The sequence below is a fragment of the Scyliorhinus torazame genome, chromosome 7 (assembly GCF_047496885.1).
Source record: "Scyliorhinus torazame isolate Kashiwa2021f chromosome 7, sScyTor2.1, whole genome shotgun sequence".
In the NCBI taxonomy this organism is placed as follows: Eukaryota; Metazoa; Chordata; class Chondrichthyes; order Carcharhiniformes; family Scyliorhinidae; genus Scyliorhinus; species Scyliorhinus torazame.
Genome location: NC_092713.1, coordinates 90,608,166 through 90,631,947, shown reverse-complemented (window position 1 = coordinate 90,631,947; position 23,782 = coordinate 90,608,166). Strand labels below are relative to the sequence as shown.

Below are 23,782 nucleotides of genomic sequence, written 5' to 3'. Positions count from 1 at the left end.
CAACTAATTGGATTCAAATATGGGCATACGTATTTGGTCCTATTTCATGAGTACAAGTCCTCTATAAGCAAAAGGAGAAAGTACAAAATTTGAATAATTTGACAAAGTATTTAAATAATTCTGTAAAAGATGTGACAAAAAGAGAAAAAAAAAAACGAGAAAGGTAGTTGTTTATTAAGATAATTAAGTGTGAGGTCATCTGTTATTGTCCATAAAAAGTAATCAGATCTAGAGTTTTTTTAAAAATGTTGAAAGCTAGTGAAGATCTAAGGAGATTTAGGGGTAATGTCCACAGATCTCTAAAATGTAGCAGACAGATGTAAAAGATTATTTAAAAGACCAATGTAATGCTAGCCTTCATATTTAGTAGGCTGGAAAATAATGGGGAGGAAGCTTTAAACAGCAATCAAAAACTCTGGTCAGAATGCATTTGAGGGTACTGTTCTAGGCACCAAGCCAGAGCAAGGATATAGTGCAGTGGAAATCCAGTTGATGTGACCATGGTTTAAATTATGAGGCGTGATTACTTCAACTATATATATATATTTCTTGGAATATAAATGGCCACGGAATGATTTGATCCAAAGGTTTTAGAATTTCAAAAGGAATTGGTGGGGTAAATACAAATAAACCTTTTCTGCTGATTCGATGGTTTGGGTCAGAAGAGTACATTTCATAATACCTTTTGCTCTCAGGCAGCAAACCCTTTCCCACTGATGTTGATGGCTATCAATTATTGTCAGGTATCTCCTGTAGGAGATTGCTGAGCCTTTGGCTTTGATCTTTAAGTCATCTTTGTCTACAGGAATAGTGCCAGAAGACTAGAGGATAGCAAATGTTGTCCCCTTGTTCAAGAAGGGGAGTAGAGACAACCCCAGTGAGCTTTACTTCTGTTGTGGGCAAAATCTTGGAAAGGTTTATAAGAGATAGGGCGTATAATCATCTGGAAAGGAATAATTTGATTAGACATAGTCAACACGGTTTTGTGAAGGGTAGGTCGTGCCTCACAAACCTTATTGAGTTCTTTGAGAAGGTGACCAAACAGGTGGATGAGGGTAAAGCAGTTGATGTGGTGTATATGGATTTCAGAAAAGCGTTTGATAAGGTTCCCCATGGTAGGCTACTGCAGAAAATACGGAGACATGGGATTCAGGGTGATTTAGCAGTTTGGATCAGAAATTGGCTAGCTGGAAGAAGACAAAGGGTGGTAGTTGATGGGAAGTGTTCAGACTAGAGTCCAGTTACTAGTGGTGTACCACAAGGATCTGTTTTTGGGCTACTGCTGTTTGTCATTTTTATAAATGACCTGGAGGAGGGCGTAGAAGGATGGGTGAGTAAATTTGCAGATGACACTAAAGTCGGTGGAGTTGTGGACAGTGCGGAAGGATGTTACAAGTTACAGAGAGACATGGATAAGCTGCAGCGCTGGGCTGAGAGGTGGCAAATGGAGTTTAATGCAGAAAAGTGTGAGGTGATTCATTTTAGAAGGAATAACAGGAAGACAGAGTACTGGGCTAATGGTAAGATTCTTGGCAGTGTGGATGAGCAGAGAGATCTCGGTGTCCACGTACATAGACCCCTGAAAGTTGCCACTCCGGTTGAGAGTTGTTAAGGCGGCGTACGGTGTGTTAGCTTTTATTGGGAGAGGGATTGAGTTTCGGAGCCATGAGGTCATGTTGCAGCTGTACAAAACTCTGGTGCGGCCGCATTTGGAGTATTGCGTGCAATTCTGGTCGCCACATTATAGGAAGGATGCGGAAGCATTGGAAAGGGTGCAGAGGAGATTTACCAGAATGCAGCCTGGTATGGAGGTAAGATCTTATGAGGAAAGGCTGAGAGAGACTTGAGGCTGTTTTCGTTAGAGAGAAGAAGGTTAAGAGGTGACTTAATTGAGGCGTACAAGATGATCAGAGGATTGGATAGGGTGGACAGTGAGAGCCTTTTTCCTCGGATGGTGATGTCTAGCACGAGGGGACATAGCTTTAAATTGAGGGGAGATAGATATAAGACAGATGTCAGAGGTAGGTTCTTTACTCAGAGAGTAGTAAGGGCGTGGAATGCCCTGCCTGCAACAGTAGTAGAATCGCCAACACTAAGGGCATTCAAATGGTCATTGGATAGACATATGGACGATAAGGGAATAGTGTAGATGGGCTTTAGAGTGGTTTCACAGGTCGGCGCAACATCGAGGGCTGAAGGGCCTGTACTGCGCTGTAATGTTCTATGTCGTTTTGCTCACTAGCAAACACGGAATATCAAAGAAAATTAACTGTACCCAGAAAGCAATTCTTTAATTTGGTCAAAACTTTCCTCTTTTAAAAAAAAAACTGCTCACTCAGACTGTGGGTGTCAAAGGAGTCAGTTATTCACTGGCAACTTGCCCAAGAAATATTTATAGCTATTTCACATGGAGTCTGCATGTCCGAGGAGACTTCTCGGAGCGCAATGCACGCACTCACACCTGAGAAACCCACACTTTTCCAGCAGTGGTTGAATACAGACAATTAGTAATATTGGCACATTTCTTTCTCCTCTAACTTAAGTGACCAAAATCAATTTTAGCAGTCCAACTGCCAGCCTGTTCAAGATTATATATCAAAGAGTATACAAGATGTGGATCAAACCAAGGCATTGCTAATATTAGCAGTTTCATATGAGGTAACACACGTACCTGTAAGACTAATTTTTAAATCTGTGCTAAATCTGTCTGACAGATAATTAACAATAAATGCAGACAACTGAAGATAACAAGGTGATTATTTCACATCTGTGCTCAATCAGACCAGTTTTATGCTAAAGCAACTGGGCAAAAAAATCATGTGTTGGTGAGTGCAGAGGCAGAATGTTTATCCCAAATTGTTATTAAGCTGGAGACATTACTGCAGGCAGAAAACTAAAATGGTTGAATAATACACGGACCCTTTCAGGTTATAATATATTCTTTCAGTTTGATGCAAATCCAGGAATGAAGTCAACTGTGGATCTACTTGATTGGCAATGGTAATAATGACGGAATGAAAATGTCAATATCAAAGGAGCTTAGGTGTCCTTCCCCGAGAAGTACTTTTTAAACTCTCCTAGAAGGAGAGAATGTTACCCCATTCACCTTGACTTCGACCGGGGTGATCTAGATTGACCTCTGGAGCTGGAACGTGACCTGGATCTGGAAGTGGTAGAACTTCTGTTCCGGGACCTGCAATAAAATGGCAAATATTTTCCAATACTAAGTCTGCATCTTAAACTATATAAAACCTGGAACTAGAAACACTTCTTCAATTTCACAAAATCCATAAAACTACTTGTTGTTTACTAACTACCACATACAAAAGAAAACAAATCAGCCTTGTAGCCAAGCTGAGAGAATGCAAATTCATTCAGATTTCCCTGTAGCTCTTTACATAATAAAACAAACCCACAGAATCATCATAAAAAGACTCAATCACTTTCCACTTTTAGAATTATTGATCACAGAAGGCCATTTGTATTATTTTATAATGGGTAGATAATAATAACTGAGTTAATATAAAATGATGTTAAACCAAGGGTTACTATAAAACAGGAGATGAACATCCATCTGAAGGTGGTTCTAGAATGGTTATTTAGAAAACTATTCTTAATGCAACATTTCATTCTACTTCCTAAAAACAGGAAGCATAGTTAAAATTCATCAATTAATTAAGCTTGCTTTTCAAAGAAAAGGAAAACAGTAGTGCAGTCATCTCTTCAACCATATGGGAACATGCATGTTCAACTAACCATAGTCAGTGCGTGAGTTTGGAAAAGTTAATGACGAAGAAACAGGCAACATTTAATTTCTCATCCATTATTGGTCCCACCAACGTACATTGGTCCCAGCACAAGTTATTACTGGATTTAAGATTTAACAAAATGTAAAATTAACATTAAAATTGCCAGTCTCACATATTTATATGGTCAAACTTCACTTGATGATCTCTTTACTTTGAGATAAGTAACTAGCTTCATAACATTTTAACTTTTCAAAACCACGATATGAAATGGTCAGATATTATTGCATATTAAGTGTCAGTTATTGTAAATCAGGTTGTTGAATAATTAATTTCTTGCTTTACATTTTTTGAAAACAAAAATTTGCAACGAAGACAGGAAATGCCATCACAATAATGAAGAACAATGAGGCAGTAAAAATAATGCATCGTTGAAACGGATTGGGAGAATTTTTAACTAATCTAACGAATAGGCAGATGCAATTGAAAGTAAATTAATATGAACAAAGTTAGTATGGGAACGAGGAACAAAAAAAAAAAAAAAAAAAAAAAAGAGGATCCAGCTGATGAATGGAAGAGTCAGAAATTAGTATAGAAAAGATCAGGAATTGGCAAATTAAAAACAAATGATCTACTGGGTTGCATTAACAGGAAACAAGGACAGCACAAATGAAACTCTATCACAGAATTATTGCAGTGCAAAAGGAGGCAATTCAGCCCATCGTGCACTGGCTCACCAAATAAGCAATTCACTGAGTGCCATTCACCACCGTTGCCCTGTAACCCTGCAGATAGCTTGTGCATTCCAGACCTTAATCACACCCAGTTTGAAAAAGCATTTCCTCATACCACCTTTGCCCCCAATTACTTTAAACCTGCACCCTTGTGTTGTCGATCCTTTCAAGAGTGGGAACAGTTTGTCGCCATCTACTCTATCCAGACTCAACCTTTTCATCTCCAAGCAAAACAGTCCCAACTTCTCCACTCTATCTTCATAACTGAAGTTCCTTGTCCTTCAAACCATTCTTGTTCATCTTTTCTGCACACTGTCCGATACTTTCCTAAAGTACAGTGCTCAGAACTGGACACAATACTCCAGCTGAGATTAAACAAGTATCTACGTGTCTCATACAAGTTCAACATAACTCCCTGCTCTTATTAATAATCTTTATTATTGTCACAAGTAGGCTTACATTAATACTGCAATAATGTTAGTGATAATCCGCTAGTCGCCACATTCCGGCACTTGTTCGGGTACACGGAGGGAGAATTCAGAATGTCCAATTCACCTAATAGCATGTCTTTCGGGACTTGTGGGAGGAAACCGGAGCACCCGGAGGAAACCCACGCAGACATGGGGAAAACGTGCAGACTCCGCAGAGAGAGACCCAAGCGGGAATCAAATCTGGGACCCTGACACTGTGAAGCAACAGTGCTAACCACTGTGCTACCCTTGTATTCTATGGTTTTATAAATAAAGCCTGGGATATTGCGCCCCATACACCATAGCCTAGGTCATTAATATAAATGAGGAAGAGTAAGGGTTCCAACACTGACCAGAGAAGAACATGACTACTTTCCCTTGGAGAAAACTAACTTTCCTACAGTCCATAAGATATCCATTAATCTTTAGCCTGTTTCCGATAACTCAGTAGCCTGTTTCGAACAGTCTTGTATCATGTTGAAATTGTCCCTTTTATTCGAAGAGCTAGAACTTTGCTCGCAGGTCTAGTATGAGACTGTATCTGCCTTTTTGAAAAACATGAAGCATTACCCTCATCAATCCAGTCTGTATCGCTTCAAACATCTTCAGCAACTCGAACACAACTTTCCCTCAAGAAATCCATGCTGGTTTTCCTTAACTAACCTGCATTTGACCATGTGACTTTTAATTTTGTCCCAAATTATTGTTTCTAAAAGCTTTCCCACTGCCAAGGTTAAACTGACCGGCTTGCAGCTTTAAAAAAAATTTAGAGTACCCAATTCGTTTTTTCCAATTAAGGGGTAATTTAGCGTGGCCAATTCACCAACCCAGCACATCTTTTGGGTTGTGGGTGTGAAACCCATTCTACCATGGGGAGAATTTGTAAACTCCACACGGACAGTGACCCAGAGCCGGGATCGAACCTGGGACCTCGGCACCGTGAGGCAGCAGTGCTAACCACTGCACCACCATGCTGCCCCAACTGACTTGTAGTTTTTGATGTTATCCTCATGTCATTTTTTTTGAACGAGGGTACAACATTTGCAATTACCCATTCCTCTGGCACCATCTGACTTACGGTCAGAGAACTTGACAATCTTCACATTCACTTCCCTCAACATCCCTGGAGGTCTTGGTGCTTATTATCCGTCAGAGAGCCTAGTTAATACCTCTAGTGTATTAAATGCCTCCTCTTTCATTGTGACCTGGTAGCAGATGCAAAGTATTAATTTAATACCCAGCTATGCCCCCTACTCCATACACAAATCTTTAGTCCAGAATGGGCCCTACTACCCCATTTACTATTTATCTACCTATAGAAGACTTTGGGATTCCCTTTAATGTTAGCTGCCAGTCTTTTCATATTCCCTCTTTTGTTTTTATTTGTTTTTCTTATTTGTTTTTACACTTCCCCTCTGAGCCTTCTCTATTCAGCCCGATTATCATTTGCATTCAGCCCGATTCTCAATTGTATTGTCCACCAGACAACTATCATAAGCAGACTTTTTCTTCATATCTAGATTTCTTTTTTCATTTAGGGAGTTATGGATTTGTTTGCCCTACGTTTCTCCTTGATGCAAACATACCTTGACCGTTGCAGAATGCTCTCTTCTTTGAGGGTAGCCCATTGTTCACATACCGTTTTCCCCTGCCAACTTCTAATTTTCAATTTTTAGCCCAGATCCATTCTTACTCCATTGAGGCTGGCTTTTCCCCCGTTAATCATTCTTACTCTGGATTGTTCTTTATCCTTTTTCATAGCCTATCTAAATCTTATGATACAATGATTGCAATCCTCTATTTGTATGTTCTCAAACTGACCCACCTCATTCCCAAGAACCGGGATTAGCAGTGCCACCTTTTTCACTGGGCTGGAAACAGACTGTCGAACGTTTTCTAGAACACAATCTAGAACTATTGCCCTCTCTGCCCTACTATTCTATTGTAGAACAGAAGGAGGCCATTCGGCCCATCGAGTCTGCACCGACCCGCTTAAGCCCTCACTTCCACCCTATCCCTGTAACCCAATAACCACTCCTAAATTTTTTGGATACTAAGGGCAATTTATCATGGCCAATCCACCTAACCTGCACGTCTTTGGACTGTGTGAGGAAACCGGAGCACCCGGAGGAAACCCACGCAGACACAGGGAGAACGTGCAGACTTCGCACAGACAGTGACCCAGCGGGGAATCGAACTTGGGACCCTGGCGCTGTGAAGCCACAGTGCTATCCACTTGTGCTACCGTGTACATCAACTCTTTCTGCATCACATCATGTGTTTATGAGATGCTACTTTGATGACTGTACACAGTTCTGATTCCAGTTATAGTGAGGAAATTTACCCCCAAGATTACACATGGAAGTAAAGGCAAAGAAGATAATTCAAATGTCAAAATTTTAAGCTACAATGGAAAGAAAAGATGTATCTGTGCTTCGTTAAAAAGGGAAATGTTCAAATGATCCCATTGTTAGTAAATAAAGAGGTCAATATCATTGATCCAGTCAAAAGGTTTCCAAAAAAAAGGAGGCATAACTTTAAAAATTGAACAAAGGGAATAAGTTAACAAGGGGGCCATTGAAATGGACATAGATTTGCAACCGATGGGTCACACCTTCCAGTGCTGAACTCCCACAGAAGTCCTGCACTCCATCTAGTGGCAGAGGTTAGTCAGTGCAGGCAGTACTGGGACTTCAGCTGATAAATTCTATCACGAGATGGAGACTGGTCAAACTCCTGTACAGTACAGGTACCTGCTTGGCGTGTGCAGTTTTAAAATTTGATATTGTATTGTATTTATATTTAATGATGTATTTTATTTACCAAGGAATGCATAGTGCTGCACTATTTCAACTTGTACATCGGACATTTCACACCTGAAAAAACACCAAAGGAACCTAACTCGGGCTTTAAGCATGATTCACTTAAACTTGTGATTTTCCGGAATGCAACTGCAACTTTTAAGTGAGGAGTTACTGCATAAAATAAGACTCAGTACTTGCGACACAAATTCAAGTTTTAGCACCTAAAACCAAAAAATTATTTAAGTCTTATGGCTAAAGATCTTACGATTGTAACTTATGACAACTATAGAATACATTTGATATTGCAATATTTTAGCTGATCCAATAGAAGCCATCTAAAAGTCAGCTCCTAAAGGAAGGAATGTAACTTCAGATGCAAGACTAGACTCATAAACTTCATAACATATGAATAAACATTTAAAAGAAAGAAGTTAAACTGATACTGACATTTTGCCCGGTGTCACCCTTGACCTGTACCCGTTTACCTGGACCTTGAACTGGAATGAGCAGCGGAAGAAGATGATCGAGATGAGTGTGACTTGGAGCGACTCCTGCTTTTGGGAGGTTTCTTTTCATCTTCACTTGCATCCAGATTGTACTTTGAGAGATCCCCATCTTCTTCATCATCATCATCATCCTGCAAAGCGCTGTAAAGTTACGCTAGCACATACAGAATTGGACTTTCTGACCTCTCAATTAAACAAACGTTGCAATAAAGAAACACAGATAGGCCTGTTACATGTTCAAACCATCAGTTTTTATTTTTATAGTTTGCCCTCTCAAACAAAGTAGCTCCCTGGACATATTGGTCTGGGACAGGCTTCTGAGAATCAAGTGTAACCCCATGGTCAGTCAATATTTAGAATTCAATCAAGGAAAGTCAGCTTATTTTGGCATGATCCAAAATGGAGACCAACTGGTTCACAACATTTCACCAGTCATTAGCTTCAGGAGACAAAATTTACAAACAGGGTTGAATTAAGTTATTTTGAAAGCAACAAAATATATCAGTGGCAAATTAATCTTGTTTGTTTAATGCAGTGTCTTTTGTTCTACTGCAGGTGGGATTTAAAATATGGTTTAATCTCAGATGGTGTCTTCTACAGTGGCTCAGGAATATGACAGAAAGCTGATTCTATTTGTTTTGTTTTAAAATGGAAAAGAGCTTGAATTCTGTAGCATCTTTTACACTCAGGAGCCCTTAAAATATAATGTGGGTAAACGTGAGCTTATGCACTTTGGTGGCAAAACAGGAAGGCAGATTATCTGAATGGTGGCAGTTTAGGAAAAGGGGAAGTGCAACGAGACCTGGGTGTCATGGTGGAACAGTCGCTGAAGGTTGGCATGCAGGCACAGCAGGCGGTACGGAAAGTTAATGGCATGCTGGCCTTTATAGCGAGAGGATTGGAGTGTAGGAGTAGGGATGTCTTGCTACAGTTATACAGGCCTATTGAGGCCACACCTCGAGTATTGTGAGCAGTTTTGGTCCCCGAAGTTTGAGGAAGGACATTCTTGCTATTGAGAGTCCAGCGAAGTTCACCAGACAAAATCCGAAGGATGGCAGGACTGACATATGAAGAAAGACTGGATCGACTGGGCTTGTACTCACTGGAGTTTAGAAGAATGAGAGGGGATCTCATAGAAACATAAAATCCTGATGGATTGGACAGGCCCGATGCAGAGAATGTTCCTTATGTTGGGCACGTTCAGAACTAGGGGCCACAGCTCAAGAATAAGGGACAAGCCATTCAGGACTGAGATGAGGAAGGACTTCTCTAGATTTGTGAACTTGTGGAATTCTCTACCACAGAAAGCTGTTGGGGCCATTCATTGGATAGATTCAAGAAGGAGCTGGACATGGCCCTTGTGGCTAAAGGGATCAGGGAGTATGGAGAGAAAGCGGGAGTGGGATACTGAATTTGCATGATCAGCCATGATCATATTGAATGGTGATGCAGGCTCGAAGGGCCTACTACTGCACCTATTTTAAGCACTAATAACGAATTAGTTGCTCCACTTGAGGCATTGTAACTATTCTTTTGTCAGAATATAGATGTGTTTAGTTATATGTCAGAGGGAGCACCCATTTAATTCAAATAATTGGGTTTTAAATAATGTGTGACAACTTGTCACTCTGCCTTCACTGTAGTAAAATGTCCAAGGTGCTTTAAAATACACACTTACCGGATTATAACTGGTTAGCTGCTGAGATTAAGAGGCACATATTTAAATTTAGACTAAACTGCGTTGGTCAATTTTGCCACACAATTCTCAAGTCACTTGTCAAATTAGGAAGTTTGCCCGAAGCCAGAGAGAAAGGTTGGTAAACGCTAATATTCCGGGATCTTTCAGTTGGTACAGTTTAGGACAGCAGAATTGGCCCCTAGCTTTTGAAATAAATGACAACCTACAGATCAAAATGGTTATTGAATTAAATTTGACTATATTATGTCCATCTTCCAGGTAAGGTAATCATTTCATGTACAAATATGCAATTATGCCTTGTTTTCATGAATTTGCCAACAAAGGAAACAAAAAACCCAGGGGTGAAGTGTTCATTCAAAAGTCTTCTGAAGTCCAGGATTCAGTGAGGACATATGAGCTGAAGTACAGTAAAAGGCTTTGTTTGAATCTTGAACTCGTTGCAAATTAAGTCTAGGTCATAAGGAGTGAGAGCTGACTGGAGTGATCTCAGATAGAAAACCCCCCAAACAATATCTAGAGTAAAAACTCAAATATTTAGTTGCAACTATTATATAAACTCAACTTTGGGGGCAGCACTGCTGCCTCATGGTGCCGAGGTCACAAGTCCTTGGTCACTGTCCACGTGGAGTTTGCATATTCTCCCAGTGTTTGCGTGGGTTTCACCCCCACAACCCAAAGATGTGCAGGCTAGGTGGATTGGCCACATAAATTGCCCCTTAATTGGGAAAAATGAATTGGGAACTCTAAATTTATTTTAAATTTTTTTTATAAAAAGATGATAGTCCGAAATAATGGATTGCATTTTCGGGAAAATTCGCAGTTCGGGGTGCCCACCTTGGGGGGGAAAGTGCCCGCAGGGGTTGGATTTTGTGCCTGCTTGCGTCTGAGTGTGCGTGTTTGTCTGACTGCCTGTATTTGGGTGTGGGGGGGGGGGGGGGGGGGGGGGGGGGGAGGGGGGGGGGGGGGCATATTTCCAAGGATAAACATTCACTAGGCTTCAGATTTTCTCCCTTCCTTCTCCATCCCTATTTTAAACAAAGAGGCCAGCAAGATTACAACTGCCTTAAATGTAGCACTGCTTTTTTTGCACTAATACTCAAGGTTAGAGTGTCAAAATAAAAACTATTTTCTTAATGCAACTGTTTATATAATGAGATACATGCATGTGCAGTTATCAGCTTAACAACAGAATATGACTCACGTCCAGCTTGTATTTGGACAGATCTCCATCCTCATCATCTTCCTCTTCCTCTTTTTCACTTTCAATCTCTTCTTGCGGAATAGTTTTGGTTCCAACTGGCTTTCCACGGAATTTCTTCTTTTTCCTTCCAAACTAGTTGTACAAAAAATGACAATATTTTTAACCTTCCCAAATGCAGCCGAATTCAAATTTTCCAGTACTTTACAATCAACTAAAAGCGGTTTCAAAACTGTAAAATATGCTTCTCGAGTAGGAGCAGCTAGGGGCTAAATTGAAAAGCAGATCCTCAAAGGTAATAATATATTGATTATTATCTGCGCCACAAGCAAATTGGAGAAGGAAAAATAAGACTAGAGTGTTAAATGTGTGACTCAGATTGGAGAGACAGAAATGGGTTTCGACTCATGGGACACTAGCACCAGTACTGGGGAAAGTGGGAGCTGCACTATTGGGATGATCACCTAAACAGTGCTGGAACACGTGTTCTAGCGAGTCATATAACTGAGAGGGTAGAGAGAGGTTTAAACTAAATAGCAGAGGTAATGGATCAGGTGAGGGAAGATATGATAAACTGCAAGAGAGGACAAGGCAAGAGAGCAAGGTAGCAATAAGGGATTTAATTTATTTTATGGAGACATGGCTGCAGGGTGACCAATGCTGGGAACTGAGTGTTTAAGGGTATTTGACATGTAGGAAGGAAAGACAAAAAGAAAAAGGAGGTAGAGTTAATAAATGATGCGATCAGTACATTACTGAGAGGGGACCTTAGATCAGAATGTAGAATCAGTTTGGGTGGAGCCAAGAAACAACAAAAATTGTTAAGTGTTATTTATAGGTTACAAGTAGTGGTAAAGTAGGGCACTGTAAAGATCAGGAAATTAGAGATGCATGTAACAAGTAGAAATAGGGTTCTTCAATCCACATACAGACTGGGTAAACCTGACACTAATGCTGTAGAGGACAAATTCCTCTAATGTATAAAAGGTGTTTTTCGAGAACAGTAGGTTGAGGAACTAACTAGAGAACGGGCTATTTTAGATCTAGTGTTGTACAATGAGAATGGGCTAATTATTACATTTTTGTAAAGGAGTTTCTTTAGGAAAGAGTGACCACAAAATAATGGAATTTTATATTGCTCTAATTCCAATGTGATTCAGAATGCACGAAAATTCACATTCTTTTTTTTTTAATAAAGTGTTTTCATTGGTATTTTCCAGTTTTTACAGAGTAATGGCACAAGTGTGTCTGATACGAACAAATAAATTACTTTCTTATTTACACAGCTTTTTTCATGTGATTTAAAACATTAAAAAAAAATTATTATTTTTTTTTTTAAAAAGAGTATTCCAATTAAGGGGCAATTTAGTGTGGCCAATCCACCTAGCCTGCACATTTTTGGGTTGTAGGGGCAAACACGGGGAGAATGTGCAAACTCCACACGGACAGGGACCTAGAGCTGGGATCGAACCTGGGACCTCGGTGCTGTGAGGCAGCAAGGCTAACCCACTGCGCCACCATGCTGCGGATTGTTTACATGTGATTTCCCCTGTCGGCCCCCCCCCTTGTTGGTGGCTTAGTATCCCTCTTAGTAATGCCTTCTGCCTTTGGCGCCACACACTGCGTTCCATTTCTTTCTGTTGGGGTCTTTAGATTTTTGTCGTTGGTGGCCTTCCCTGCTCTCCTTTTACCTAGTGTTCAACTCTCCTTGGGTTTGCTTCTCCCCTTCCCCTCCTCTGCTTCTTTCTCTTGTGTGTCGTCCTTCTTCCCTCCCTCCACCATCCCCCCTCTCTACCCTAGTTGCTGTTGGCCTCGAACAGGTCTTGGAACAGGCTGCTAAATGGCCCCCACGATTTGTGGAAGCCCTCGTCTGACCCTCAGATGGTGTACTTGATCTTCTTCAAGGTAGGGTGTCCGCCCTCCTCCACATATGTATTTCTGGCTGGTCTGATATCCCGAAGACTGCCACTCTTGGGCACGGCTCCATCCTCACCACCACAACCTTGGACACCGCCTCGAAGAGGGCCCAGAACATGTGAGCGTGGTTGACCGGGCCTCCCTGGCACTGTTCACATTTGTCCTCCACCTCCGGGAAGAACCTGCTCATTCGGGTTCTAGTTACATGAGCTGCGTGCACCACTTCAAACTGCATGTGGCTTAGCCTAGCGCAGGAGGAGGAGGAGTTGGCCCTACTCAGTGCTTCGTCCCAGAGACCCCAACCCACTTCCGTCCCCAATTCGTCCTCCCATTTTCCTCTGGCGTCGCCCAGTGGTAGTCTTCCCTTAACCAGTAACCGTTTTTATATGTTCGCACAGTTTCCCCCTCCTTGCTGTCAGTGTTTATTAGTCCCTCCAGTAGTATGTCTCTTGGGGCTCTAGGATATCTTGCCCGTCTCCTTGCGGGGAAAGTGTTTAATTTGGAGGTGTCCGAGTTCCTGTCCTGTCGGCAAGTCCAGGTGCTCCGTCAGTTCGCGGTCGCAAATCTGTGTCCTATGTAAAGGTCCCTAACCCATAGTGCCCCCCGTCCGGTCTTCATTTTTAAAATGTGGCGTCAAGTATGGCTGGTGGGAATCTGTGGTTGCCGCCGATGGGGCCATCCGGTTAATCCAAAATGCTGCCTCGTTTGGTTCCATGTTTTCAGAGTAGCCACCACCTCCGAGTAGGTTCGGCAGGGCCAGACCGCCCATGTTTTTCCTCCTTTGCAGTGTTGTATTGGGGATTCTTGGGTTCCTGCACCCACCCCCCCCACCCACCCACAGTGCCATGATCATTTTGCCCACTTTGTGGAAAGAGGCCTTGGGGATGAAGATCGAAATGGATCTAAACAGGAAGAGGAATCTAAACAGGAAGAGGAAGCTAAACAGGAAGAGGAACCTGGGCAGTATGTTCATTTTGATAGTCTGCACCCTACCTGACAGAGAAAGCGGGAGCGCATCCCATCTCTGTAGGTCTTTATTAACTTCCTCCATCAGGCTGGCCAGATTCCACTTGTGAATTTGTGTCCAGTCATGGGCTATCCGGATCCCCAGATAGCACAATTTGCCTTGGGCTAGTTTGAATGGTAGTCCCTCCAGCTCTGTCCCTCTCCTGTTAGGATTCACCGAGAATGCCTCGCTCTTGCCTAGATTTAGTTTGTAGCCCAAAAAGGCTCCGAACGGTTCCAGCAGTTGCATGATTGCTTTCAGGCTGTTTTATGGGTCCGAGATGTGGAGGAGCAGGTCATCCGCATAGAGCGATACTCTGTGCTCTCTGTCCCCTCTTTGGATGCCCTTCCAGCTTTTCACATCTCGCAGGGTGATTGCCAGGGGTTCAATCACCAGGGCGAACAGAAGCAGGGATAGTGGGCATCCCTGCTTTGTGCCTGTGTAGCTGGAAATATTCAGAGCTGGTGTTGTTCCGAACGCTCGCCTTGGGAGTGATGTACAGGAGTTTCACCCACTAGGTGAACCCTGTCCCCAGCCCAAACCGCTCCAGTACCTATATGGTACTTCCATTCAACTCGGTCAAAAGGCCTTTTCTGCGTCCAGGGAGACGATCACCTCTGGTGTTCTCTCCCCAGGTGTGGTGATTATTACATTCAGCAGCCGCCTGATGTTCGCAATTAGCTGCCTACCCCTGACAAAGCCAGTCTGGTCCTTTGCAACCACCTCTGGTATGCAGTTCTCCAATCTCTTAGCCAGGACTTTTGAGTGTATCATCGCATCTACATGGAGTAGCAAAATGGGTCTGTATGATCCACATTCCGTCAGGTCCTTTTCTTTCTTTGATATCAGCAACACCGTGGCCTATGTTAGCATAGGAGGCCGGATGCCCTTCGCTAGCGAGTCCCGTGGGTGTGGGGCCAGGGCTGGTGCGAATTTCTATAGAGGTCCGCTGGGAACCTGTTGGGTTCCGGTGCCTTCTCCGCCTGCATGGAGCTGATACTCTCCATGATCTCTCCCAGTCCTATCGGTGCTTCTTGCTCCCCCCTGTCTATTATCCCCCACGACTGGCATGTCCAGTCCATCGAGGAACCGTTTTGTTCCCCCGTCCCCGTCGGGGGGTCCAAAGGTGTTCAGTCTTCTGTAAAAGATCTTGAACACTCAGTTGGTCTCTTTTTGCTCAGTAACCAGCCTGCCTCTGCTGTTCCTCACCTGAGCTCTCTCTCTCGTGGCAGCCTGCTTTCTGAGCTGGTAAGCCAGTAGGTGGCCAGTCTTTCCCCCGTGTTCATAGAAGATCACCTGTGCCTGGCGGAGTTGGTGCACTGCTTTTCTGGTGGATAGCAGGTTAAAGTCCATCTGTAGTTTTTCCTCTCCACCAGAAGCTCTATGGTCACTTTCTGTCGACCTCCAGAATGGAGTTGATCAGTTGTTGCTTGGCCACCCTCTCTTCCCTGTCTCTACGTGTCTTGCAGGCTATAATCTTTCCCCTAATTACCAACTTCAGTGCCCCCCAGAGCGTGGAAGGCGAGACCGCCTCTCTCTGATTACGTGTGATGTTCTCGCCTGTGGCTAGTGATATTTTCTGGCAGAAGCCCTTATCAGCCAGTAGGTCCGTGTCCAATCTCCACGTGAGGCGTTGTGCACGGCCCGTCTCCAACTTCGCCCACCTGGTATGGAGCATGTTTGGAGATAACTATCACAGAAGATTTCGCTCTTAATATTCCTGGAAGCACCGCTTTCCCCACTGCAAAGATGTCTATTCTTGAATATGCTTTGCGGACTGGTGAAAAGAATGAGAATTCCTTCTCACCAGGGTGTAAAAACCACCAAGGGTCCACCGCCCCCATCTACTCCATGGATGTTCACAACTCCCTAGCCATACCCATCTTTTTCCCCGTTCTGGAGTTTGATCAGTCTGTCAGCAGGTCCTGTACACAGTTAAAATCACCCCCCATGATCAGTTGGTGCCTATCAGCGTCGGCGATTTCCGCCATGGTCTTTTTTATGAAATCTGTGTCGTCCCAGTTGGGCGCACATTTACCAAGAGGGCATTTAAAAGTTTATTGGATAAACATATGGATGATAATGGCATAGTGTAGGTTAGATGGCTTTTGTTTCGGTGCAACATCGTGGGCCGAAGGGCCTGTACTGCGCTGTATTGTTCTATGTTCTAAGACTACCGGTGCCCCGTCTAGGAGACCGCTGACCATGACGTACTGTCCCCTTGGTCTGTAAAGTCCTTGTGACCGTGAATCTTTTCCTCTAGCTAATCATTATGGCCACTCCCCAGCCCTCGTTCTGTAGCATTAATGGTACGTCTGTCCCGCCCAGCCCTTCCTTATACGCAATCGGTCCTTCTCCCTCAGGTGCGTCTCCTGCAGGAAGACTATACCGGCCTTCAAACTGCTTAGGTGGGCGAAGACTCTGGATCTTATCACTGGGCCGATAAGTCCCCTGACATTCCAGGTGATAATACTGGTAGGGGTTTCTGTCCCCCCCTCCCCACTTCTACGAGATCAACTATACTTACCTGGTGGATGTACCCCTGCACTCGGGGGTCTCCCTTTGTTAGGGGCCCGTCCAAAATGACCACGGTCACCGGTCTCACCAGGAGGTTGGGCTCCTGCGCTCCGGGGGTTCCCTTTGTCCAGGGGGCACCCAACATGGCCGGCAACTGTGTGCACGCCACCCGAGTGCACCCCTGCACTCTGGCGTTTCCCTTTGCCCAGGGATCCTGCAAAGTGGCTGCTTGCGGCGCCATCTTGTTTTCTCAGCCCTATCCTTGCCCGCCGAAGCCGGTCGAAAACGAACTCATTGTTCCCGTTCTATTTCTTTTGTGCTCTTTCTCCTCCACCCTCCCACACCACGCCTCTATTTCCCAGTCTCCCCCTGTGCTTTCCCCTTCCTCGCTGCACCCGCCCCCCAAGGCGCTCCCACTCTGCTGGGAGGTGCGTCTCAGTCCCCCTTGTTTTCTGTCTTCCCATGCTAGCTATTTCTGCTAGTGTGGTGGCTCACTTCCCGCCCCTACCATATCCCCGCTGACTGTTCATTTTCCCTGTCTAACCTCTCACCCGCCTTCGCCCATCCTTGTTTCCTTCTGCAACCCAGTCTTCACCTATTAGAGCGAGGCAGCACAGTCCCGCACAAACATGCTCACAGTGCAATGAGTCTTTGATTTTCCCTCCTAGACTCTTTCTTTGCACAACCCTCACCGTTGCCTTGCCTGTCGCTTGTCCAGGCCGTTGTTTTAAGAATTAATTTGATTCCTCCGGGATGTTAAAGTAATGTTCTTTCTTCTGGCATGTGACCCAGAGCCTGGACCAGAACAGCATACCAAAACGTACCCAGTTCTTGTACAGGCCCGACTTTGCATGGTTGAACTCGGCCCTTTGTTTTACAAGATCTGCCCTAATGTTCTATTAGATATAGATTTTATGTTCTTCCCAGGTGCTCGCTTTAGTCTGACGCGCCCACCGTAGGATCCTCTCACAGTCCTGGTACCGGTGGAGTTTTGCAAAGATCGCCTTTGGCTGCTCCCCGGTTTTGGGTTTCAGCTTAAGTGACCCGTGCGCTCTGTTGAGCTCTAGGAGGTTGTTTCTCCCGACCAGCATTTGGGCGACATAGCCTGTCGGATCCCGGTCCTCGATACCTTCTGGCAGGCCCACGATCAGAATGTTCTGTCGTCAGGACCTGTTCTCTTGGTCCTTGACTTGCCGCCACCAACCTTTTCACTTAGGCTTCCAGGGTGACGTTTCTGTCGCTCTGGTCCGTCGAGACCTTCTCCAGGTCGAGGATCGTCCTCTCCTGTGTCTCCACTTTCTTTCCCAGCCCAGCGATGGCCTTTTGCATGGTGGCCAACGCCTGTGTCACCTTGACCGCCACTTGGATTTCGGTCCTGATCGCCTCTTGCATAGTGGTCAACTCCTTCATGAGGAAGATCTTCTATCCGTTTCCAGTTGGCGGTGGGTGTGGGAGAGAGAGGGAGACAGACTGATGCTCAGCTTGTTGGTCTCCCTCTCTCCTGGGCGGCCAGGGCTCCTTCGCCTCGTGGGTGCGCCAGCTCGCCCGTGGCTTTTCCCGCCACTTCTGCTGTCTTTTTGCCCCTCGAGCTCCCGTTTGCCAGCATATTCTCGTGGCTGTTTTCTTCTCATTGCTGAGGAAGTTTGGTCTTGGGCAAAATTCTACTAAAAATATCCTCTTTGGTTCTGGTTTGGAGAGCCACCTGATGTGCTTCCGCTCATCACGTCACCGGAAGGCAACGCCACATTATTCTTCTATGATACACGGCTCATTAAGCTCCCTTTCCCATCACTTTCTTCCCATCTTGTTTCAAATAGCAAGAAATCCAGGGATTTCTTCACCTCAAGATAATCAGCCCTTGTTCAAACACTGCCTCCAACGTCACTAAAACCTTTCTTTAATATTTCTTTACCACCATACTCCCTACCCCCCCACCAGCTCTTCTGAAATCCACAACCTGTCTCCTTGTTTCTCCCATGAGTCAATTATCTTCCTGATCCCAATACTTGCTGGCATTGTTAATGACTCCATTGAAATAGGTTCTCGATGATATGTAATATCCAAACTCAAAAGTTCATCTCTCCAATAGCATTGTCCAAACTGCATGTGTGACAACGTAATCAGTATTCTTTTTAATTGTTCCTGGATGATTCCACCGGCAAGGCTCCTTTGATTGACATCGCTCAGTTGTCCTGAACATATTCTTTATACCTATTGGACCACTTGAGTGTCAGAGAAGTTAACCACATGGTGTAGGCTACTTGCATGTCACCCAGACTGAGTGGGAGTGACAGGTTCTCTTTCTTGGAGGTGCATGTATAAACCAGTTGGGTTCATATTTCAGTTAATCAGCTTTCGCGATCATCTGTCGCTTCATTTCAGTCATAGATTATAAATAGCTGAGGCCTCAGCAAAGATCCTTGCAAACACTCCTTTAGTCACAGCTTATCTACTTCAAAATGCCCCATTTATCCTTACAATTTGCTTCCCTTTAACAAATTCTCTATCCATGGTAATATAATCGTGACTCTATAAGCCATTTTGCTAACTTCCAATGCACTCCCAATCTTCAGACTTACTATTATTCTTTGGAACATTAAATGCTTCTTCTTACATACAATTATAGCCTCAATTCCTTAGTAAGCCGGGAATGGAACGGAATGTATTTTTGTTGAACAATTTCAATTGTTTTTTTAAATGTTTCCCACAGTTTATTTATTGCTATATTTTTAAAATCTATTTACTTAATTAACCTTAGACAGATGTCCCTCATATCTTGGTTTTAAGTTTAAAGTTCTTGTTTGGAGCTGGGGCATGTCGCTTTCAATTGTTACAGTTGGAAAAAGGCAGAGTGATATCGATTACAAGCGCGACAAGTAAAATATCGAGGAAGTACATCAGTGACTGAGACATCAGAGACAATAAGGCCAGGAGATACGGAGTTAAGGGGGAGTGGGAGGTAGAGGGTTTGCATAACTGATAAAAGACAGAATAGGCATAAGAGGAACATTTTCAAGATGGCAGGCTATAACTAGTGGAGTGTACAGGGATCTGTGCTCGGGCCGCAATTATTCACAATATATTAATGACTTGGGACAAAGGAAATGAATGCACTATTGCCAAGTTTGCAGATGACACAAAAATGGGTGGGAAGGCAAGTGGTGTGGATTACACAGAGTCTACAGAGGAATATAGATAGGTTAGGTGAGTAAGCAAATATTTGGCAGATGGAATATAATAGAGGAAAATGTGAAGTTATGCACTTTTGTAGAAGAATAAAGAGCTGAATATTATTTAAATAGAGAAAGATTACAGAAATCTGCAGCAGAGGAATTTGGGGGTTCTTGTGCATAAATCACAAAAAGTTAGCATGCAAGTTCAGAAGGTAATTGGGAAGGCAAATGGAAAGTTTGCCTTTATTTCAAATGAAATGGGGAATAAAAATAGGGAAGTTTTGCTTAAATCGTACATGGCAGATCACACCTTGAATTCTGTGAACAGTTTTGGTCTCCTTATCTAAGGAAAGATATACTGGCATTGGAGGCAGTCCAGAGAAAGTTCACTAGGTTGATCCAGGTATGGAGGGATTTTCTTACGAGGAGAGAGTAGATTGGCCTGTACTCATTGGCGTTTAGAAGAATGAGAGGTGACCTTATTGAGACATATCGGATTCTCAAGGCACTTGACAGGGTAAATGCTGAGAGGTTGTTTGCTTTTGTGTGAGGTGTCTAGGACCAGAGGGCATAATCAAAGAGTAAGGGGACACCCATTTAAGACAGATATGAGAGAAATTTCTTCTCTGAGGGCAATGAATCTGTGGAATTCTTTTATCGCAGAGAGCTGTAGAGGCTGGGTCGTTAAGTATGTTCAAAGCTGAGGTAGACAGATCTTTAATCAGTAAAGGAATCAAGGGTTATGGGGATAAGGCTGGAAAGTAGAGTTGAGGATATCAGATCAGTCATGATCTCATTGAATGATGGGGCAGACTTGATGAGTTGATGGCCGACTTTTGCTCCTATGCCATACGGTATAGGTGAGGGCTATTTATACTTTGAATTCATGATTTTTCTTTGTCTTTAAAAGATTAAAAACCTTGAAAACATATTTGTACAATATTATCCTCAAAGCTATTCAAGACTGCACCTGTTGTTAGAATCCAATAGGTTCTGTTTAATGAATACAAGGCAAACTGGTGCTGGATGTTAACTTGTTAATTATACTCAATTGTATGTAAGGAAGTGTCTCTCAAATTATATTTTGGTTTAATTAGTAAATTTTCCTTTTGACAGTTTATTTTAGTTACACTGCCCCATGAGGGGTTATCATCCCTGACATTTTGTTTAGATTGATTATCGGTTTGAGGGGATAGTCACCACCACTGCCACTCCTCGATTATTTTGTTTCATTGATCATTTGCTTTTATTGTTCTTCAAAAGACCATATGAGGGATTCACCGGTCTCCCAGGTGTACATATCCCGGTGGCATGATTCTATCTTCCTGCCAATTGTCAATGGGACTTCCCTTTGAAGCCGCCCAATGACACTGGGAACCCTACCGGTAGGGGTGTGCTGCTAGCGGGGAAAGAGAATCCCAACAGCCGGAGAATTCCGGCCCGTATACAGTCAGCTAGCATGGTGGCTTGGTGTGTTTGGAGGGAGATGAGTTGGGAGAATTCATCTCTTTGCTCAGCAGGCTTGAAAATAAAATTGAATAAGGGAAATATTAGGAGTCGATTCATTCTTCCATAATAAACATTTATCAAAGTTAACACCAGTGGCTCTCATTTTTGACCTCCCCCACACTGTATACTCGCCCAATCTCAGTATGCTCTCCCCGTGCCGACAAGTTTGCGAATCTCTCTGTTAAAGCAGAACAGCGATTCTTAGAGTTCAAAATCTGATATTTCAGCAAGTAAAATTCCTGCCACTGATTAAAAAAAGCACCCTTTTGCTAATTCTAAACAAGATTTTCCTTTAAAGAGGCTTAGCCTTGGTCTGAAAGCCACATTATTGTTCAAGAACGAGGGCATGACATCAATTTATGCTTCACAGAATAGTTTCCAAAATGTCTCGCTTATTTCTACTTTTAAAGTCTTACCTCATCATATTCATCATCAGACTCTTCACGCTCAATGTATTCAACATTTTCTCTTTCATTAAATCCACCTCCATATCCTGTCAGAAGTGAAATGATAATACAATCATTTTTTAAAAATTCTGATCAAATGTAGTTCAAAGATTAAGAAAATGCCACAAGAACTGCATTCCAAACATTGTGTGGTTTATTAGGAGATAAATATTTTTAGAAAATGGAACCATGAAATCCCAGGTTATGAATCAAATATACGTTAACACAAAAATTAAACTCCAAATTATTTATAATCGCAGACAGTAAAGTGGCGTTGAGATGGCAACCAGGTCAGCCATGATCTTTTTGACTAGCAGAACAGGCTCAACGGGCTAAATGGCCTGCAGCTAATCCTAAATTCTATCTATCTTCCTATATAAAATCATGTGACAAATATAGATCAAGTTACAAGTTGTGTAAATTGCATTTTAATTACTAGTAATCATGTATTATACTTTAATATTGCACTTGCAATTATATTTAAATTACTTAGTATCTAATTATGACCATTGAGAAGTAAACAAAGGCATAGCTGCCACAAAACAAACATGCTAACTGGTCCAGACATCTGACATTAGCATTGTATAAACTACCCCAAGAGGTAGAATCTAATTGTTCAGAGCTGAACATATTTGAGCTTTATTTAAATTAAAAATCCTTTTCACCCCTCCCATGCATGTCTCCTTAACCATCAGTGGCTCACATCCAACAAAATGTTTAAGCCCTATTGCAGAACATGTGCACATAAGTGTAGGACCTCAAGTTTGACTGGCCTACAAGTAGAAATATCATCTTCATGCCTACTCTATTGAATCCCTTTGGAACTTTAAAGATTTTGATCAGGCTTCTCCTCAGTTTTTTTACCCTGGAGAAAGCTAGTCTGATCAACAGCGCCCGATATGTGTTCTGACATTATCCTTGCAAATCTTTTCATATATTCTCCAGGATTCCCATATTTTATAAAATGGAGATAGAAATGTGCACAATTATCTTGAGTATGATCTAACTAAAAGTCTATACAACTTTAACATAATGTCTCTGCTTTTGAATTCAACTCTTTGAAAAATGAACCCTTTGTTAGCATCAATGAATTACCCCTGCTTGACTGTGTGGAAGGATGTGGAAAATGTGCTAGGCAAGCAGTATTCTGAACAAAGTCTCTAAAGCTTTATTCATGGGTAAATCTAGATATCAAACTATGTTCAAAATGACTACATCATTTCATGTTACACTGAATTACAATTAGAAAAAAATGGTGTCAGTCATAAATTGAACATGTGGAGATATCAATCACACTCCAATTTATAGTTTTGAAAATAGTCACATCAACTGAAAGGTTCTTAAAGTGGTTTTTAATAGTAGTGCATTCTACTATTGTGTATTCAGATCTCACCAGTCCTTTCTTCCAATTTGGCATACTTTGGAGTGTTACACATGTTGCACTCTGATCTTCGTGCCCAATTCACATTCCCACAGCTAGAAATTAAAATTTAAATCATTAATATCTATATCACTTATACCAAAGTATACAAAAAAAACCATGGATTCTATGCCTATTTTCACATATGTGAAGTTGAAAAGAAAAAAACCTGACAAGCATTTTTCTAAACCGTACTCATGTTTCGATACAGAACTTCTATTTTACAGTAAAATTGAACATTTTTAAGGTCTACAGTGATAACTTGATATCCTTACGTTTTACATTGCCAGTCATTGGCACTGAAAAGGCCACGGCTCTTTTCCGCAAGAGTCTTTCCAATTTCTGTTCCTCCAGCCTTCATGAGTTTTGCTTCACATGTTCTTTCTAAAAAAAGTATTAAAATGCTACAATCAAAATTCTCACAAAATTGTGGCATTATGTTTCAAAATCAAGTTTTAACAATGGCTTGCAGACGAGCATTTTGCCACATGCTATGAGAAGAGATGCGGTTGGAAAACTAAATTATATAAAACGTAAGTAAGTTCTGACATTCAATCCGGAATTCTGTAGCATTGTTATCGACTGGGCATGGGTTAAGAGAGAAATACGGTTTCTCCCAACATCAAGTTTGCCCAGT

The 23,782-nt window shown here is 42.6% G+C and overlaps 1 protein-coding gene across 3 annotated transcripts in view; it reads right to left on the bottom strand.

Moving 5' to 3' along the window:
• The window catches only part of zranb2 (zinc finger, RAN-binding domain containing 2), a 107,726-nt gene that overhangs the window by 69,436 nt on the left and 14,508 nt on the right, over positions 1-23,782 (bottom strand). For all 3 annotated transcript variants that reach the window (XM_072511039.1, XM_072511040.1, XM_072511038.1), the window contains 6 exons: positions 23,421-23,529; positions 23,119-23,201; positions 21,696-21,772; positions 11,161-11,292; positions 8,240-8,391; positions 3,107-3,193 (listed from right to left, as the gene is read on the bottom strand). In XM_072511039.1, the coding sequence (XP_072367140.1) occupies positions 3,107-3,193; positions 8,240-8,391; positions 11,161-11,292; positions 21,696-21,772; positions 23,119-23,201; positions 23,421-23,529 (640 nt within the window). The remainder of the gene's footprint in view (positions 1-3,106; positions 3,194-8,239; positions 8,392-11,160; positions 11,293-21,695; positions 21,773-23,118; positions 23,202-23,420; positions 23,530-23,782) is intronic.